At 55.8% G+C, this 18810-nt stretch overlaps 1 protein-coding gene across 2 annotated transcripts in view; it reads left to right on the forward strand.

Annotated features, from left to right (window-relative positions):
* The window catches only part of Dac (dachshund family transcription factor), a 129688-nt gene that overhangs the window by 35147 nt on the left and 75731 nt on the right, over window positions 1-18810 (forward strand). Inside the window, exon 2 of one of the 2 annotated variants that reach the window (XM_076909836.1) lies at window positions 16484-16632. In XM_076909836.1, coding sequence (XP_076765951.1) covers window positions 16484-16632 — 149 coding nt within the window. The remainder of the gene's footprint in view (window positions 1-16483; window positions 16633-18810) is intronic. The other variant, XM_076909837.1, reaches the window with a different exon arrangement.

Raw genomic sequence — 18810 nt, forward strand, 5'->3', positions numbered from 1 at the left:
TCTCTCTCTCTCTCTCTCTCTCTCTCTCATCCCCGGGTAGAGAGAAAATAAAACGCGGCCGAGGAGGGACCGGCGGAGATGTTTGCCGAGCCATCCGCGTGATTGCACGCTCGACGAGCTTCGATCGGCTCTCTCTCCTCTCCTCTGGCTCCAGGACTCGATTCGTTCCGTTCCGTCTCCCCTGCACCCCGATCGTCCCGTCCTCGTCTAGCCCGCGGTTCAACGGTTCGAGGAAGCGGCTCTCGCGAGAGTGGAATTCGCGCGCGGTTCGAGGAAGACGAGGCTCCGATCAACGACAGCGGTTTTGCGGTCGAAAACCGTTCCGTTTATACACGAGCGAGCTCGGTTTTACGCGCTGTTCCGGCTATACGTTTCGCGCGGTCTTCGTCCTTTCCATCCTAGTCGGGTGAAACTCACCCCCGCCCATCGTCGCGCCTTAAATTTCTGGCTTCAGCGGGAGCCGGAAGGTTGTTCGAGCGAAACGAAGCGAACGCTGCGAGGCGGCGGTGGACGATGGAAGGGTCGAGGGGACGCGCGAAATCCGGCAAAGCTACCCCGAGATATGACGCCAATAACAAAAATCATAAACACTCGGACCGTTGATTAAGTCCTTTCGCGGAGGATCTTCGTAGCTGTTTCGACGTCGAGATGAGGATCGTATCGTAGCGATGCCTAGGCGGACGGGCCATCTTCCCGGGTTCATTTCGCGTAATACTCCCGGGACACGGCCCCGGTACGGGTCTCGAGACTCGCGCGTATCGCCCTGCGGACCGTCCATCGCGGCTTTACGCGCCGCTTCGATTGCCCGTCTGTAATTCCAGCGTTACGAGCCTCGATCGCGTTAATACACCTACTACGTTCTTCCTCCTCCACCCTTGTCGTCGTCGACTACGACGACGACGACGACGAGGCAACGAAAGCGGTGTCCCGTATCGATCGTTCGCGGCAGTGGTAGCCGGAGAGCAGCGTAGCTCGGTTCGGAAACGCGATTCCGCTCGACGAGGCGAGTGGACTTAGACGAGAAACACTCGAGCCACTGTCGAGAGGGTGACTCCACGAAGTAGGCAGGCTACAACGCGGAAACAACGGAGTACATTGTCGCGTGTACACCGGGGCCCCCGGCACTGTACATTACAACGACACACGAGAGGACTCTCTCGTAGCCGGCTTTTCCGTATTCGGTTCTCATGTCGCGGCGGCTTTGCCGACCGTGACGAGATAGATAGGACGGTGGACAAACTTGGAAATATTTGCGACAGGTACCCGGCGTGTGTATGCACGCCGCATACTCCTGGCTGTCTCATTTTTTCTTTCCTTCTTTTTTTTTTTTTTTTTTTCTACCGTCGAACGCCGCGCGGCGACGTCTACCGCTCCTCTCCACGGTACGGCCGCGCGGAGCGTGCCCCCCGGGAGTAAAACGCGCCGCGGCCGAGCGCAACGACGCGTACATTACTGAACGCACGCGCATAACGAATGCAACGGCGTACGGTACCGCGTGTCGAGGATAATTACATCGGTCGAAAAGAATGATACGGAATTGCGCGGCGCCCCGATCCCGCCGTGCAGATAACAGCCGCGCGATGAATTTGTTACCGTGGAAAAATCCCGACGCGGGGAATCTTTCTTTCATTTATATTTTTTTTTTCTCCTCCTCTTCTTCTTTTTCGCGCGAACAGTTCGCGCGCTTCTGTATCGCGCGAGATCGTTCTCATCACGGTCGCTCGTCTGGGCGGAGAGGAGAGCCAAGGGGGAGCGAGTAATTCGTGTCGTTTCTGTTCTGCAAAAATGCTGACTATTCGAAGCTCGTGGTACCCGATACAGTTGAGAGTCGTGGCGTTATTACAGTGGACGGTCGATGCATAAATGGAAGGCAGGTTCTCTGGCAGGGCCTCCGTACAAAGCGCGCCGCTATCGCTCAGGGCCTGGATCATTTTCGAGCGAGTGACAGCCTCGAGTCCCCAGACCCAGGGACTCGAGTGGCCCCGGCCTCTTTGGACAGATATACACGCCATGAGTAGTAGACCAGAAGTCCTCGTTCGGTCGTGGTGTCTTTCGAGGACGAAAAGCAGACACGGGGTAAGCCTCGAGCCACCCTCTCTGACTCCTCGACCGCGCGAAGGGCGTAAATGGAAGACGTCGCCTCGGCGTTCGCCTCGACCCGATTGATAGGAGCGACCATCTCGAGCGGTAGCTGGCAGAACACTCCGCGTGAGAAGGCGAGCGATATTCCCATTTTTAAAGCGGCAGGATGGCTTTTCCGGTAGACGGAGCAACCGGGGCCCCGTGTTGCGTCTCCTCGCGCTCCTCGTTTGCATAGCCATCGCCGCGAATAATAAATAACGAGGCGAAGCGGGATAGAAATGAAGAGAGAAAGAATCGCTACGGAGGGAGAGAGAAATAGAGAGAGAGAGAGAGAGACATGGGTGGGTGTGTACGAGTGTTGCTCGTCCCCGTGTGAGTGTGCCAGACTACAAAGCCATCTCACAATGGTGGGAGCACCGCGCGATATCCCGACTCTGTTTCCGTTCAAATAGACCACCTCCGCGTGGATCGAGTTCGTTCTCAAGCCGCAGGTGTCAACCCTGCCGCGCTTCCGGGCCAGATTCGTGTCGTTCCTTTCGTGAAACGGACAAGTAGGTGGGACAGGTGAGCTGGTTTCCCTGGGACCTCTTCGCGGGCCAGATAAACACCTGGTTCTTCCTGGTGGGGACACAATAAAGGGATCTTTGGTTAAACTCTACCGATTTGCCGAGGGGAACTTTAACCCAACTTTAAGAGAACGAAATCCCGATAATCTGTAACGCGGCTAAGTGGACGATCGTATACGCCGCGCGAGTCAAGCTTCCCCGTTTGACGAGAACACGACTATGATTCCAGAAATCGAGTCAAGGAGCTCGATTCTGGAAACGCGAGGGAAAAACACAGAGGAAGATGAACACATCCTCTTGTGTGCTCGTCCTTGGCGACCGCTGTTCCACGAGGAAGCGGTAGTTCTCGAGAACCCACGATTCCCTGGCTCTAGTCGAGTGGTACATATATATATGTACGAGTGGCAGAGAGAGATAGAGAGAGAGAGAGAGAGAGAAAGAGAAAGCACAGTGTCAATACTATCCACCGGAGAGCGAGTTAACACCGTGGCTTTTAACCTTCCCCCGAAGTGACTCCGGCTCGATTGCCGATCTAGCTTTTACGATTCATAACTCAAATATAGCTAGGCGAAGGAAGAGAGGAGGGCCGAGGGGAGGAAGGATCGCCCAGACCCCGGGCATATAAACCGTTTATTTATATGTTCTACATAATGTTCGTTCGTTCGTTCGCCACCCCACGGAATTTATTTATTACGGCTGCGCTCTCTTTCTCTCGGTAGCAGCGATGGGCTCGTTTAACCTCGAGCACGATCAAAAACCTACTGTCCAAGAAGCTCCAGTTCGACCCGAACCTCGCAGCATCGATTCCGCGGTGCGAAAGAAGAGGAACTGGTCGATCGGGTCCAAGCATTGTCCTCGGGAGGAGGCAAGTCGAACGAGGACATCGCGGCGACGCGGGAACCTCGCTAGATAGCATTACGCAATGAAATCTAGTTGTCCAGCCAATGGATCCGCATCCTCTGCATCGTCGCTCGGCTGCCCGCGTGATTCGACCTAACCGCTTCAACGTCTGTCACCCGACGGCTAACCGTCTCCTCTCGGTTAACGACGTCCACTTAACGCTAATAATTATTTTTCATTGGGGGCCTCGCGTACACGGGGCTCCCCCATCCAACGGGGCCAACTTCCTGCACGAACGGATATAAAAATAGAGCTCGTACCCGCTCGGACATTCCCTAACAGGGCAGACACTTCAAACGATTTGTTTTGCCGCTGCCTCGACGGCTACGCTGTGCGAGCATCTGTCGTCTTCGAGCGAGAACCACGGCGAGAACTCGACGCGAAAAACCATCGTTTTTCCGCGGCATTGCACGGGAGGGCGCGAGAGCGGCAGGAGAACGCGAGAGATGGGCTCGTAAATTATTTAAGAGCCCTGGCCGAGGTGTCGGAGCTCGTCGCCACGATTGGCCCTCGCTGCCCAATCCGGGAGAAAATTAAATAACAACAAAACGATAAAAGACAATTGTTTCTAAGTTTTATGGCTCTTGTTCTATCTCTCTCTCTCGCTCGCGCACGCACGGCCTGTCCGACAGCTCGACGAGACGAAGGGCGTTTTATTGCCGCACGGGGTCTTTCCGACCGGGCACCAGGCTACCCCTGATCCATGGTCACTTTATTTAGGAGAAAAACGATAGGGTGACTCGGCCAGCTACGCTGGACTTTTCCCTTTTTTTTCTCTTCCTTTATCGCCCTATCCGCGTCGCGTTTCCGTTACGAGCGACCCGTTGCGATCAACGGTTCGAGATGCAAAAAAGGCTGTCGTCGTTCGTGCCGGTGAGAAGCAGAGGAGAACGGAAAAGGGGAAGGAAAAAGGGAAGGCGTGGAAGACCAATTTGAAGACTTCCCTCGCCGTTCCCATTTTCTCGACACGGTGGTTTCGTGTGTGCGCGAGGCACGAAATACGCGGCCAAGTCTCTCTATCATCGCGGCCGTGGCAATAAGAGAGGGCTTACGGTTCTCGCCATATATTGCGGCCACATTTTTATTTTGACACTAATAGCCACGTGGTATCGACCACGAGCATGACTCGAGTCCGTCCGATCGTGCTAATCCCGACTCGATATTGCCCGTATAAATCCCGGAGTCTCGCAGAGGAGCGTACACTCGCCGCCTGTACACACGTACGCGCGGTCCACCGTCCACGGCGAGGACGAAGGGACCACGAGGATGAGGAGGCGGCGGTAGGAAAGAGATCGCGGTTCCAATACGAAGTGGCGCCTAATGCCATCCTGATTTATCGATCGAACCGCACGCTACCATCGCGCTTACCCCGGGCCAGGGAACCGTGGAAGAGTTGGAATTAGAAGAAACCTGTTCCACAAATCAACGCCCTTTCCACCACGCCGGGACCATTGTTCCTTTTGTTTCGTCGTATCCTTCGCGCGTGGTGCTCCCTTTTCGCGCGCGCCTCACGGCGATCGCCTCGCTACACCCGAGACGAAGCGGAATCGATCGTCCTTGCGTCAGACGTTCACCTGTCTTTTGTCATTTTCTGTTGCAGGTATGTATCGGATTGGATTCAGCGGTGCGTCCAGTCAGGAGGGGCGCCGTTTCGAGAACGCACGGTTCGCACGAGCACCACCCCGGAGATCGGGCAAACGTTCGTCCGTCACGCGATCGCACGGCAAGTGGTTTTCTCGTATTCGACTTTCCAGTCGTCGAGCGCCGTTCCAAACTGTACGAGATCGCGTGGATCGCGGGCTGGGGTGGGGAGGGATCGATCAGGGTGTGCACTGGAGATCGAAATTATTCCACGAGACGGGAGGCTACGGATCGGCAGCGCGCCGCGAGTGGCAAACGTCGCGGTAACCGAGAGGACAAGCGCAGAGTGGAGCGGAAAGAGACAGGGTTTACTGCTTCATAACTCGGCCCGGGCACGGACAATCGGCCGTTATGATTTCGGCTGCTATTTTGACTGCTCTGATCGCGGTGGGTGGCCCGACCGACAACGGAACGCTACCAGAAATATGCTACCTCGTAAACGGACCCTACGTCGTGGCCGCGTAGCTACCACGCGGTATATCCTTCCCTCTGTTCGACGTTCTCGTGTCCCTGTGCCCGCGATAGCTCGACACGGCTACACCCGTCTCTTTTCCGCGTCGCGTCGTGGCTGTAGCCGCGGCACGAGGCGCGTCCATCGTGGAAAAATCGTCTGCACAGGGAGACGAGGTACGATCGAGCGTTCTCCCGATTAGTTTTCGGAGCCTGGCGAGCTCCGTCGATCGATGGACGCGGTCCCAGGAGAATGGCGGACCTCGCCACCCCTCGACTTCGTAATAAATTTGTCCGAAGCAGTCTCGAAATCATTGCGTAATAGCTATCGATCTACCGTGCGGCGAATATCGTTGTCACCGGGCATGAGCGTTTTTCTACCTCGACGGTAATCAGACCGATGGACGACGGTGAGCTCGCGACGAAACTGTCGATCCCTTTCTCGTAATTGCTCGTTCGTTCGTTTCGATCGGAATGTTTGCTCAGAAATTCGACGTTTTAAACCGTGGCTAGGATCGAGCGCCCTTTATCGTCGATCCGGAAGAGACGAACGAGCGGTCAGCCTCCGCTAGTCAATTTTCCAGCGTAACGTGGCCGGTTTAAGCGCGACGAGGTCGTAGCTGCGGCTCTGGAATCCGCTCGCGCACCGCACGTCGCTAAATCATCGGTTAACGTTCGCGCGTAATGCCGCCTGCGAGGGCCGGTGACACGCCTTGACCATAAAGGGCGACCCACGGTTTCCCATGACCTGTCTGGCAACGCCTCGCGGATCGCCATATTTTTCTTTTCCATTTTACTATTTTTTTTTTTTCTCTCTGAATTGCGTCTCGGAGTAGCAATTGCGAAACCAGATTCGAAGAAAGACCGCGGAGGGTAGGAGGAAAAGGGTGTGTCTCGAGCGACCGGGAAACGCTATTAACATAAGCTTTATCTAAATGTTAATACGAGGCGTTCGCCGCGTCCAGCGTCACGCACGGAATTCCCAGAGTGTCGCGGTAGAATGGAATCCTCCTCCACCCTCGACGGTCGTTCGTTGATCGTCGACGGCGAGGGGGTTGCGCGCCGCGGGCTCGAAAACGAAACGCTTAAAAATGTAATAGCGGGAGGAGCCCGGGAATCGTCGGACGCGAAAGCGGCGGCGACGGGCCTCTTTATTTTCCCCATTATTCAAATATAAATGTAAATGTTGATACAAACGGATAGGTAAATGGAAAGAGAGAATTCAATTGTTCGACACTGAGCGGGCCGACAGCAGGGAGAGGCGGCTCCGACGCGAAATTAGTTTATAAGGAAGCGAGGCGCGGCCGCGACGAGCACGGGGGTAAAAAATATACGGTCGAAGAGGGACAGAACCGGGGCCACCGGGTGATGTGCCTTCGTCGAGGTCCTCGCGAGAGGATTCCCCCGGGCGCCGCTCGTCCCTCACGGCTATTCGAATTTCCGCTTTCCCGACCGTTTATAACGCGGCCGAGTAATCGCTCGCCGAGCCAACAATTCGTGGCAATAGTGGAAAGGGGCCGTAATCGAGCGTTCTTTCATCTGGCTAACTTCGTAGGATCTCGCGATGAAAACTTTAATGGACCGACCGACAAATTCGCCGCGCAGTCACTTTACAGTTTTCCGACTCGCGTCTTTGAAAGCCAAATAGGTATTCGTACTTTTTCATTGCCCGGCCAATTAATCCGGCGCAACGCACAATGGTAACGAACAAACGAGGGGACAGCAGGATTTCCAGGAGCAGGTAGGGGTGGCGTTCGACGGAAGAAAACAGGGCGCAATACCATCGTCGGCCGCATTCCACGGGACTCTTGGCAGGAAAGAGGGTCGCCCAATAATATCGCCAACTGTACGCGCAGTTCTCGTGTTACCCCCGGCGTGCATTGTTCTCGCCCTTCGATGGCGGTGGCGTAGTTCGTGGGGTTGCACCGATGCAGGGTGCATATGCGCTGATAGCTCGTAATGCCATCTCTAATTCCATGCAAGAGCCGATTTGATTTTGGCATTAAGATAAAGCGAGTCTATCTCTCTCTCCCTCTCTTTGCTACCCTACCACCCCCGAAACGCTCGCCTCCGCCAACTCATCGCTGCACCCCGCCCAGGCTCGCCCTCCGTTTCTATACCGACGATCACTTTCGAAACTCGAAATAATACGAGGGACGAATCCGAACTGGAAACGCGATATCGATGCCCGCTCTAACTGCGTTACTGCTTAACCCCTTCGGGACCAAGTCTCGCGATACAGATAAATATCGGAGATAAACGTGTCGCGACTCGATCGCCGTGGCGAATAACCGACGAAAGGAATACGAACGAACGGTCGAAGGACCGTCAATTAGGGTCTGATCGACGAAGGGCGCGAAATCTTGTTCAGCTCGGTCTCGCGGGGAAAAACGAGGAGTCGAACTCGCAGCGACCGTCGCGGCGGGACCGATGATCGTGTCGACAACTCGGATGACGAAGCGCTCGGCTAATTCTGCGCGATCGCGTGCCTCGGGAGGGCGCGAAAATTCCTCGTGCGATCGCCCTCGAAACAATCCGCTGTTCCGCATGGCCAACGCCGGACACACGGCGGTGTTGCTCGCGCGACCAACCGCGAACGATTCCTCCTTTTTCTTCCCCCCAGTCTCTCTTTCGTTTCGATCGATCGAACGCCTCCGCGTGCCACCATCGGGTGGAACCGGTCGATCGTCTCGCAGGACGTTCCTCGACGATCCGCGGGACGTCGCGGCACGGCGACGAGCGTCGAGCAGCGGGAAGACGACGAGGGCGGCGGATTCTTAGAGGTCGCGTCGACATCGTTATTGGCGATGTGGTAGCCCCGGGTGTGCCGGCGTGCCCGCGACCGCAGAGGTATCGGAGTGTGGCATGGCACGGGTCAACCGCAAACCGACAACGTCCACGCGCTCTCTCGGTCCTCTCTGTTGGCCGTCCGCGTTCCACGGCTCCTTCGCCGGCGCCCGTACCAGATGCGCACCCTCGCGCGCGCCTCCAGACAGAGAGATATCCACCGGCTAGCTGCACCTCGCGAATCAAAGGATACGCGTAGAGTAAGACGCGATCGGACGCGGCATACCATGGTAATTCGTGGCGGTCGAGAAGAGCGGGGCGAGTTTACCGGGCAACCGGTTTACGTAACGCGAAACATTCGTGGCTGGCCGTGGCCGCGGCCGGGGCGGAAACGGCAGGTGCAACCCGGTAATTGCAAACGTTTGATATTTAATTATAATTCGGCCGCGCCGCGCGGTGGGGGCCCTCGTGGGTACCCACGATCGGTTCCCGAGATCCTCTTCGAAACAAAATAATTCCCCTAATTATTCTTGGTCGCGACGTCGCGCCCCGCGTTGAGTTACGGCCGCCGCTTAATTGCGATATTAATTGGCCCGCGTTGCGAAACGATTACACGGTGCTCCCGGATCGGGTCTCGGTCAGGTGTCCGTCCGTGAATTCGGTCGCTCTCGAAAGAACGGTCCCGATAAGAACGATCGGTGGGCGATCGTTAACGGGGGAACGGTGAACGCCCTGAGGAAGGGGTGGCTCGTGACAAGAGGCTCACGTGGGAAGCCCCCAGTCGTAAGTCGGCGTGAGTTTATGTATCTCTCGCGGGGATACTCCCGGCGCACGCGGCTGTCCCGCTTATTATTTCGATCTGCGGACAGTTTCGAATATACTCTAGTCCAAGGCGCGCTCGTAAAACCCCGACTAGCCCCGGCTTCTCGACGGTGCCGCGAGTAAAAGAAACGGCTCGCGGTCCGCTTTTATTATTTATCCCGTCGTAAGTCGTAAACGCGCGGGGCCCGCGGATTTATCGTGGAAATATTGAAATGAGAGACACTGCTTTCGGCTTTCGACCCATCCACGGGGCCCTCTCGTCCTCGCGTCCATCGGCAAAAAGTCGACCAACGCCGACGCTTTACGAGTCGATATATTTTATTCGAGCCAAGTGGCGTGTTTGCGCCCTCACCCTTTGCCACCCTCCTGTCTCCGTCTTTCTCGCCCTCTCTCTCTCTCTCTCTCTCTAAGCCAGAGACGAGGAGGCATCGGGTGACCGGCTCTCGCCGCGAAAAAAGGTTCGCGAGCCCATCGCCGAATCAAAGTTTCGCAGTCGAGCGCGTCGGGGCGTGCTGGCGGCGTTTCTGGGGCTCTCTCCGGTTCTTGGATAATCCGCGGTCCAAATTGGCAGGATTACTCGTTCCGAAGACTGGGCCACGTCCTCGAGATTGCCGGGATTACGCGGCTGTAACGCGCGCGGTTCCGCGCGTCTCGCAAATACAGGCATTATCGGGCATTACGGACGGCTACGTATCGGGCGCGTGAAGGAACGTCGCGTAGTCCAACCGAGTGGATCGTCGCAGCCGCTGTCGACGATCGCGAGTGTCTCCGAAAGGACTTGCGGGAAATCGTGGAACACGAGCGCCGAGGAACTCGCGGACGATCGAGTTTCGCATCGCGTGCTCGAGCCCGTGGAAGGCTCGACGCCGATGATAAAGCTGCTTAGTACCTTTAGGAGGGTCTCGAAATTGAAAGTGGCGCACGAGCCAACCGCGGACAGCTCCGGGAAAAATATTACCCCGGGACATCTGCCTCCGTGAGCTTCCATGCTCTTCGCACACGGATTAATCGTGCATCTGCACGACCGAGTTTCTTCGTCTTCCTCTTATCCCTCGATCGAGCGACGCGATCGCTCGTCAGATAGGATTCGCGAGCGTGTATCTTCGGGAACGAGCCACCACCCATAAATTCAACGTTAATAGAGGTTGACCATCGCGTGATTAATCGCGCCGCGCGCCACTTATTATTTCATATAATTTACGCGCGCGCATTTTTCTACGCGCGAATCGTGCCAGCGAGGGTGAGCAACGAGATCGATCGGAATCCGCGGGACAGGTGCTGCGACAATCTCGGTGATTCTGCTCCACACCCCCGCGTCGAGTTCTCCGTGGAACGAGCAGGCTAATAAGCGGCGCCCACCTAGCCTCGAAACATAAATAAGCGAGCCACGCTGAAATCGTAATGTTCCCCAACGCGGCGTGGCGTCGAAATTAAAATTAGCCTCGAAGATGGGTACGGCGTGGCGCGAGAGGGGAACCGGAAGGAACGCGAGAGCGCGGTACCACGAACGATGGCGGTGCGATAGAGCGAGAGAGAGAGGGCGCACCCCCGAAACGAATATTATGCAAAGCCGCGAGCAATAAAAATAACGTATTGCGACCGAGAGAAGCATAAGTTTTAATCCAATATTACCAAGATAAGTCTCCCACGAAGCCCCACCCCTCCGCGCTCCCGAAGAGAAAGATTTCTTTTGTGTAACGCACCCCAACTTTACATCGTGGTTATTAGAAAATGCTCTCTCCCGATGCTGGCTCATCGCGCTAGGGGTGGTTCCCATCCACCGCCCCTAATAGCGCTCGCGTAAAGAGAGAGGAACTTGGCGAACGCGCGCGCATCTTCCGCGTTATCGCTTTGCTCGACGAAACCTCGCGACTTAACCCTCTGACCGTTTGTCCACCGTCTCGATCCTCCTCTCCTCTTCCTTTACCTTCGATCGAATCGCGAGGACCGTGCGCCACTTCCTATATTCCCCACTCAGCAGAATCCACAAGCTTATGATCCATAGCGGCAGCTTCGACGTTCTTATTACTCCATTTCACGCAACTTTCCCGATGGACTGTATATAGCACGCGTTCCCGTTCAATCCCCGCCGGTAGGAAGGAAGCAGTAAACCGGCTGATTCTTTGTTTCTCGCTCGAGGAACGTGAACGAGCGTGAAAAGGAATAATATCGAGGGGTGGTTCGAGCGCGAGAGCGGGACGGAAATCGCTATCCGGATAGAGAGAGAGAGAGAGAGAGAGAGAAAGGGAGAGAAGAGAACACCAACGCTCATCCAGACCCTCGCACGTTCTTTTCCACTCCGGGCGCGAAATCGGACAAATCCAATCTGACTGACGGGATTGCCGCGATCCACGGAGGGCGGTAGGAACGAGCGCGAGCGGCGGGGGTGCGGTGAAAAGGAAATAATAGAGGGAAAGAGAGAAACCTGGTCTGCCTCGTAAAAATTAATAATTTGGAAAATGTCCGCGTCTCGGGGTGGTCGATCGAGTTTATAAAGCGAGAAATCGAAAGATTCTACCGGGAACGAGAGAAGGAGAGAGATAGGGGGGCAGAGAGAGGGGACGAGGAAAAGAGGAAGAGAGAAAAAAAAATAGAGGGTCGCGGTGGTTGGCGTTGGCGACGACGACGATAACGTCGAAAGACTTTTGACGAAAATTGAAGTCGTTGTTGTGACGGGAATTGCTCGCGACGACGCTTTACGAGAGGGACAGGCTCCCGTTCGGCGCTCGCAACTTTTCGAAAAGGATTCAGGGGTACGAGGTGACCCTCTCCGTGGCGCGGCGCGCGCGCGTGTGTGTCTGTGCTGTGCGTGGAACGGTCGAACGATCACCGTCGCCAATGGGCAGAAAACCGGGGAAAGACGTAAAGGCGAAACTGACAATTAGAAGCCGAGCCACGAACGCTCGTATTATTCGTTATATCGTTTTACGACTTTACGTTCGCTGCGGGCCGCGCGGCGCGTTAAGCGGTTTATAGTTTTTTTTAATTGCCGCGGGGCTGTTCCGCGTTACGAGTAGAGATCCTCGCGCGAGCGCGCCGGGAGGAAATCTGGATTATGCGAGTAGTCGGTGTCTCCGTCGTTCTCGTTAGTCGAAATTAGCTCGCGCGGAATGACACCGGCCGCTCGTAAAAACCGGGCCCCGAAATCTTTCTTTCCCACACGCGACCCGTGTTATGACGTGTTACTTAAAATTCTACGAGCACACGCGCAGCTCCACCGGCGAGGGAGGCGTGCACTCCTGGATTATCCCGATGCAGATGTCGGAGGCGTCCGTTCAGTGGCACGCAACGAGCGTTCGTCCACCAGGGTCCTTTTTAACTGTCCACGGATAAGACAGTGGGAGAGCCAACTCCGTGCTCGGTGATTTAATAAAGAACAAGTAGCGAAATGGTCTCACGGGACGGAGAACGCAACGTTTAATAAAGCGTAACGGCTGTGCACGAGCCGCTGCATGTGCAGTTCGTTCCCGCGTTTTTCGAGGAGAGTGTTTGAACGGCGGAGAACGGTAGCAGGATGCGATAACGCTCTCGAGGATCGTAATTCAAAGATAGCGCGGCTGTTTAACGAGCAACAGTGGCTCCTTTGTCGAGCGGTGCTGAGATCGGTGAAACGATCTGTGCTGGCCAACGAATTCCACGCAGCTGTACAGAGGCGAGCGCTCATGGAAAATCCGGAAGCGGGATGCCCGCGAAGGGGGCGGAGAAGGCTCGAACGGAATCGTCTACCTTAACCCACGCGCGACCGCGTCGTCGCCTCGTCGCGGACCGTCCGTCCGTGGCACATCAGAGAGCATTTAATCCCGGAATGCCGTACGCGAGAGAGCGGATCGCCATTCCGGCCCCGAGCGATAGATTTGGCCAGTGCGCGAAAACGGGGTTGCAACCCTCCGCTCGTGAGTGCACCCTATCCCTCGCCGGGCCATTAATAATATACCCATATTGGACACAATTCACCTTGAAATTAACCGGCAGCCGATTGGTAAGCCCGGGCAAATTGACTTCGAAATTGACAATTTATGGTCGCTCGATTCCGCCCTCGTCTCTCCTTCACGCGCCACTCTCTCTCTCTCTCTCTCTCTTTCCCCCCTCGATCTCGAAAGATCGCCAGTTTTTTCCATTACGAAGTCTTCGCAAAACGCTGAGAGTTTCAAGAGTCGATGCAATCCGGTTGAATCGACGAGCATCGCTTTCCCTTCGATTTTATCCCCCTCTTTTTCTCCCCTCGCATCCCGCGAGGCGTCCTTTGGACAAGTTCGAATCGAATGCGAGAGGAATCGTGGCGTTCAGCGTTGCACCGGTGGCTTTCTTTTTGCTTCGCTCGTCGAGGCGTTGATCGGTGGGACCAGTGATGGACGCCGCTCGATCGGTCCCTTAAACGGTTCATCACGTAAGAATGGGTTGCGACTCTTTGTATTTCTCCAGATCCCGGTGCCTTTTCAGCCGTGTTCCCTCATCCTGCGTTCCTCCTCTTCGTCCCACCTCTTCGAGCGACCCGACCGTGGATACGCGTTTCTGCGGCCCGGCGATCATTAAGGCGGGGAACGATCGGATCAAAGCATAGCACCTGGCGCGATCATCGCGAATCCCACACGCGATACTCTCGATCGGACGCGAACCGAGCGCATCGCGGACGCGTCTAATCGATCGATCTCAATGGTTACAGTCGACAGCAAAAGTCGTTCGATCGTTCTCGAGATGGATAACTCTTACGACTGTCGCTACGGATCGCGGGAAAAAAATCAGACGAACGTTAAGGTGACGAAGCATTTCGTGAAACGATAGAAAACAAATCCATCGCGCAAATAATGCATAATGCATAATATAGAAGTAAGCGATGGTCATTGTTGGAAGATGCACTTCCGCGTCTACGAGTTCCCATGAATTCGAGCGATGAATTTTGACGCAATCACCGCAGTAATTACACGATACCAGGCGTTTCTCTGTTTCTATTGGTTCTTGGAGCGAGCGAAGCACCGATTGGACGCGAGTCTGTGGTACGTCAACGATGTCTGTCTGAATTCTTTGGTCGCGAGCTCGGAAAAAGCTGGCGCCAACAGGCGTAACGCGCGTTCCCTCGTCCCCCTGATGGGCCGATTTAATCGTAACGAGAGTCGAAATCGGATGGCCGCGTGTACGATCTCTGTCGATCGTTGGATCGCCGCGAAATCGCGCGTTAGAACGGCGCGCGGGCGCTTTCGCTCGCAGGCTTCCTCCAGCTCCGCTGCCCGGCCGATCGTATCCTCTCGCGACTCGTTTCTCGATCTGCTTTCGCCGCGCGATCGCACCTGTCCCGCCTGTTAATTACCACCGCGATTCATAAATCGTACCAATTTGCGGCGCGCCCGTGGAATTTAGATTGGCGTATTAACCCAATTTTCACTATCGGCCGAATTCGAGGATGCGGATCAGGCGCGATCCCCCAATTAGGCGTGCTCGCGTACGGTTCGTTAACGAGCGAGTAATTTTCGAGGTTAGAATCGATCCGCGAGCGGGATCCGCGCGGCGCGTGAAAAAAAAAAAAAGTTTCTCGAGCGTTCCCCGCCGGATGAAAGCGGACGCCGATCGACTCGTACGCAAACAAGTGCGTATTATGCGGGTCTAAGCGTTCGAGAGTGCGTTCTTGTTTTCGGTGTAACCCGAAGCTAAGCGGTTTAAGAGATCAACGCCGCATAAACCGGCCGTCTGAGAATCGTCTGGAGATCTCGCGCGCGTGAGAGAAGAGGCGCGAGACGAAGTCGAGAGTGAGAGAGAGAGGGAGAGACGGGAGAAGACACGACCCAGCGAGGACGAGCCGAAGAGGTGGGAGGGCGCCAACGGAGACGAAGAAGAACGGAGATCGAGAGATCGGACGAGTAGGAAAAGAAGAAAGCGCCTCCGCTATCGGGCCAGGGGCTGGGGCGGAGGTGGCGGAGTTAAACGGAGGATGAGGAAGATTCCGGGCAAACGCGAAGAGGCAAAGCGAGAGGGCAGGCAGAAAGACGGGATGAAAAATTAGATTTACAAATCTGTCCTGACTACTATGAGATTGCTCGCTTACCGAGCAGAGATGCTCAACCGAACGGACGTACCTCGCTGCGTCTGATGTGTGCCGTGGAGCCTCTTCTCCACCCCCAACGATCGCTTCGATACTCGATCGTTCCCTCTGCCCCGTTCTCGTTGCGTCGTCCGCGCCATCCACCCCCTACGAATCGAGAGGAAGATCGTCGGTTAAAACTCGAGGCCAGACTCGAAGCGATCGCTCGAGAGCCACTGAGAGGAACACAGCCGCTATATCGGGAGCGGTGGAAAGGATCCTGGCTCCGGCACGGTAACAACGAGTCTCGAACGCATTTCCTCGGCGAGAGCAAAAGCTTGAATCACGGTCTCTCGCGCGCTCGTGTGTACACTTCGCGTGCGTCGTGGATGGTGCACCGTGTGTATACGGTAGCGCCTCTCCGGCGCCTGCCGCCTATGAAAAATGAGCGTTCCTGCCAGCCGCAGCATCCGCTCCGCGCGAGATCGACCCGCGCGGACGTTTTTGCGCGCCGCTCGTGACACAGAGCTCGCGGCGCAGCAACCACCACCCTCGGGCCCAGCCGTCCCGCGGAGATAATCGCCGGCTGGCATCGATTCCGCGGGACGATCGTGAGAATCGCCGCGGTGCACGCGAGAATAATCGAGCATCTTCGAGGACGCGATAAGTTATGCAAACGCCGGGGCTATTTCGCCGGCCGGTTCCGTCGTCCCACGCGCACGCCTCTTTATCTCGCCCTCCCTATTAGCTTTATCAGAGCTAGCGTCACTACGTATTAGCCGGCGATATCACGCGCCGTGGCGAATCGTTCGCGATCGCGCTTAAACCGCGGTAAGGTGAATTTCGCTCGGCCTAGGTGGCCGGCTAGAACCAGTTCTCGAAACGCAGACACCGATAGGGAGACTAATCGACTACTTGTAGAGCGGGCAGGGACTCGCGATTAGTCAGCCGGAGCCACGTTCGAGCGTCTTCTCTTCTACCATCGAGCCATCGATTCGCGAGAACAGACTGGGAACCGCTCGATCCATCGTCGTTACCGGACACCGATTGCATCACGCGCGATATACGCGCGTACGGATCTCGGTTTTCAATTCCCGCGTGATATCCAAGTCTTTTCTCGCGCGCACCGCTTACGACGCCAGTCGCAAGCACCACGATCGGGGTAAGACGTTACCTCGATGACAGGTGTCTCTAACCACAGTAACTCTCTACCACTGTACAGCTCCAGGCCAGGAAGACCACCGAAGAGAGCTTCCGTCGGTCTGAGCCTAGCAGCCAGCCACCTGGCCGCGGCGACCGGTCACCACCCCCAGCACTCCCTCAAGAAGCACAGAATGGACAACGGGGACTACTACGAGAACGGCCACTTGGGTGAGTCTTTTCCGTCCTACTCTATCTTTCGTCCGCCAACTTTCTCCTTGTAAACGTCAACTCGCGCAGCTGATCGATCGATCGGAACCTTGCTGCGCCGAGTCGCGGTTTTTACGAGCATTCGCGATATGGCGAACGCGATACGGTTATTTCTGGTAACGGCGCTTAGAAAGGCGCCCAAAAGACGGAACGTCGAGCGAGCCACTCTCGTAGGCGAAGCGTGTACGGTCGCATGGACATCGTAGCCCTGGTACCAGGGGCACGCACTTGATTACTGCCATCCGTATACACGCCGTGCCACGGTGACCCTACCGATCAATTAATTAGGGGAATCAAACACACTTGGAGTGAGCAAATTAACTGCAACTGCACCGTCGTGTTGCGGCCTGCGGTGGCGGTTCTCGATACCGGAATATCGCCATCGGTACCGACCGTGCCTCTGGCCATTCCTCTTTGCCCTTCCTAAATCTTACACGCGCATAGCGGCCTCTGATCCTCTAATTCCGTGTATCCACGCCTGTTGCTTGATCGCCTCTATCCAACGCGCCGCCAGCAACGAGATTCGACGGCGTTCGATCGCCGTAAAGCGTACGCTCGCGAACTATCAGGCCAATCGCGCTGTTTATTCTTCGAAAGCGGTAAAGTCCGCGCGGGGTTGGGCGATCGTAAAATCGCGTGGTACCGGCGTCGACGTTCGCCGTTCGGAAATTAGGTAAGCAAATAATCGCGAATACGCCGGCCGTTCAATTTTACGGGCAAATACGTTTCACGGTGGAACGTTAATGAATTAATGCCGCGGCTCGCGCGAGAGCGCACGCGAGCGCGGGCTGTAGAATCGCGTCGACGGCGGGGTAAACGTTGAAACGGCCAGCAATTAATTACCAGCCGGCTGGTAATTGTATAATTGTTTTACGATTGGATCCCCCTTTCTCCGGGTGTACACCTACGATTGATCGCCGCCATTCGCCGCGTTTTCCCTCTTAACCGATCGCGCGGGGGACCAAGAACCAGCCGCGTCGAAGGACAGGTACACGCGGCTGGCCAGCAGCCTCGTAAAATGAGGATCGTAAACAGAGTCGGCTACGGTGGCATTCGTCGCGCGCCTTTTTTTTCCTGGACACGTGCTAGTTGCAAAAAGCCAATTGATTCCCCCCCCCCCCCCTAATATATCACGGAATTGAATATTGTTTACCATTAAAATACACCGATCAACCGTGGCTCGTTTCTTACGCCGGCGAGGTGTCGCGCAAGACGATAGAGCAATATAAATCGGTTCATTTGAATTTCAAATCGCCCGCGTTCCTGCCGCGCAATTAATTAACGTCGCTGAATAAATCAGATATTATTGAGCCGTCGATCGCTTACGTCACTTTCGAGTCGCGAACAATATCTCAGGCTTAATCATCTCTCTCGAGAGAGAGGATCCCGCGGAGCGGATCCTCCGGTGCTTCAGGCGTAATAAAACGTAGGTCTCGGGCAAATTGGGAAAAGGGGATGGTAAAGAGCGCAACGCAAGATCCACGCAGGAATAAAGAGCGCGATGGAAACGAGGCGAGAGCAACGGCGTTATCCGACCCACCTAACCCGCCTAACTACCTGCTGAGAGAGCGGAACCGCGGACCGGCTGTGCGTCGTGCACGTTGTACACGGGATTTTTTTCAATTTCGACCGGTAGGCGAGCGCCACTTGCCATAACGCAATTAATAAACTGAACGAGCGAGATCCGATCCCGATAGCGGCGGCGCAACGTTCATCCGGGACCTACACACGGGGCCAGGGCGCAATGGCTGTGTGCATACGCGGCCGATACGCGTCTATGTTGTCTCTACGAAATTAAAACCGATGAGAAAAATAAATAGCCCCGAAGAGGGTGGCAGGGCGCGCGGCGAGCGAAAGGGAACAGGCGAGCGGCTGAGGGGGTTGCTTAGCTGACGGCGCGCGGCCGTGGTACGCGCGAGACACGGGAGAGGGTGAGAATTTCGGCCGCTGAGACTTCGGTGCCGGGCCCCGATCGTTTTTCGATGAAACTATTCCCAACGCTGGAACTCTCTACCAGCGGACTAGGCTGCATAATAAACTAATGACTATCGGCTAACGTCCGCCCTGCCACGTACGTACGCGTTCCTGCCTCCGTAATTATTTAATGCATCGATTACCGAAATAGCATTAATCAAATTG

This window comes from Xylocopa sonorina, chromosome 2 (assembly GCF_050948175.1).
Source record: "Xylocopa sonorina isolate GNS202 chromosome 2, iyXylSono1_principal, whole genome shotgun sequence".
Taxonomy (NCBI): Eukaryota; Metazoa; Arthropoda; class Insecta; order Hymenoptera; family Apidae; genus Xylocopa; species Xylocopa sonorina.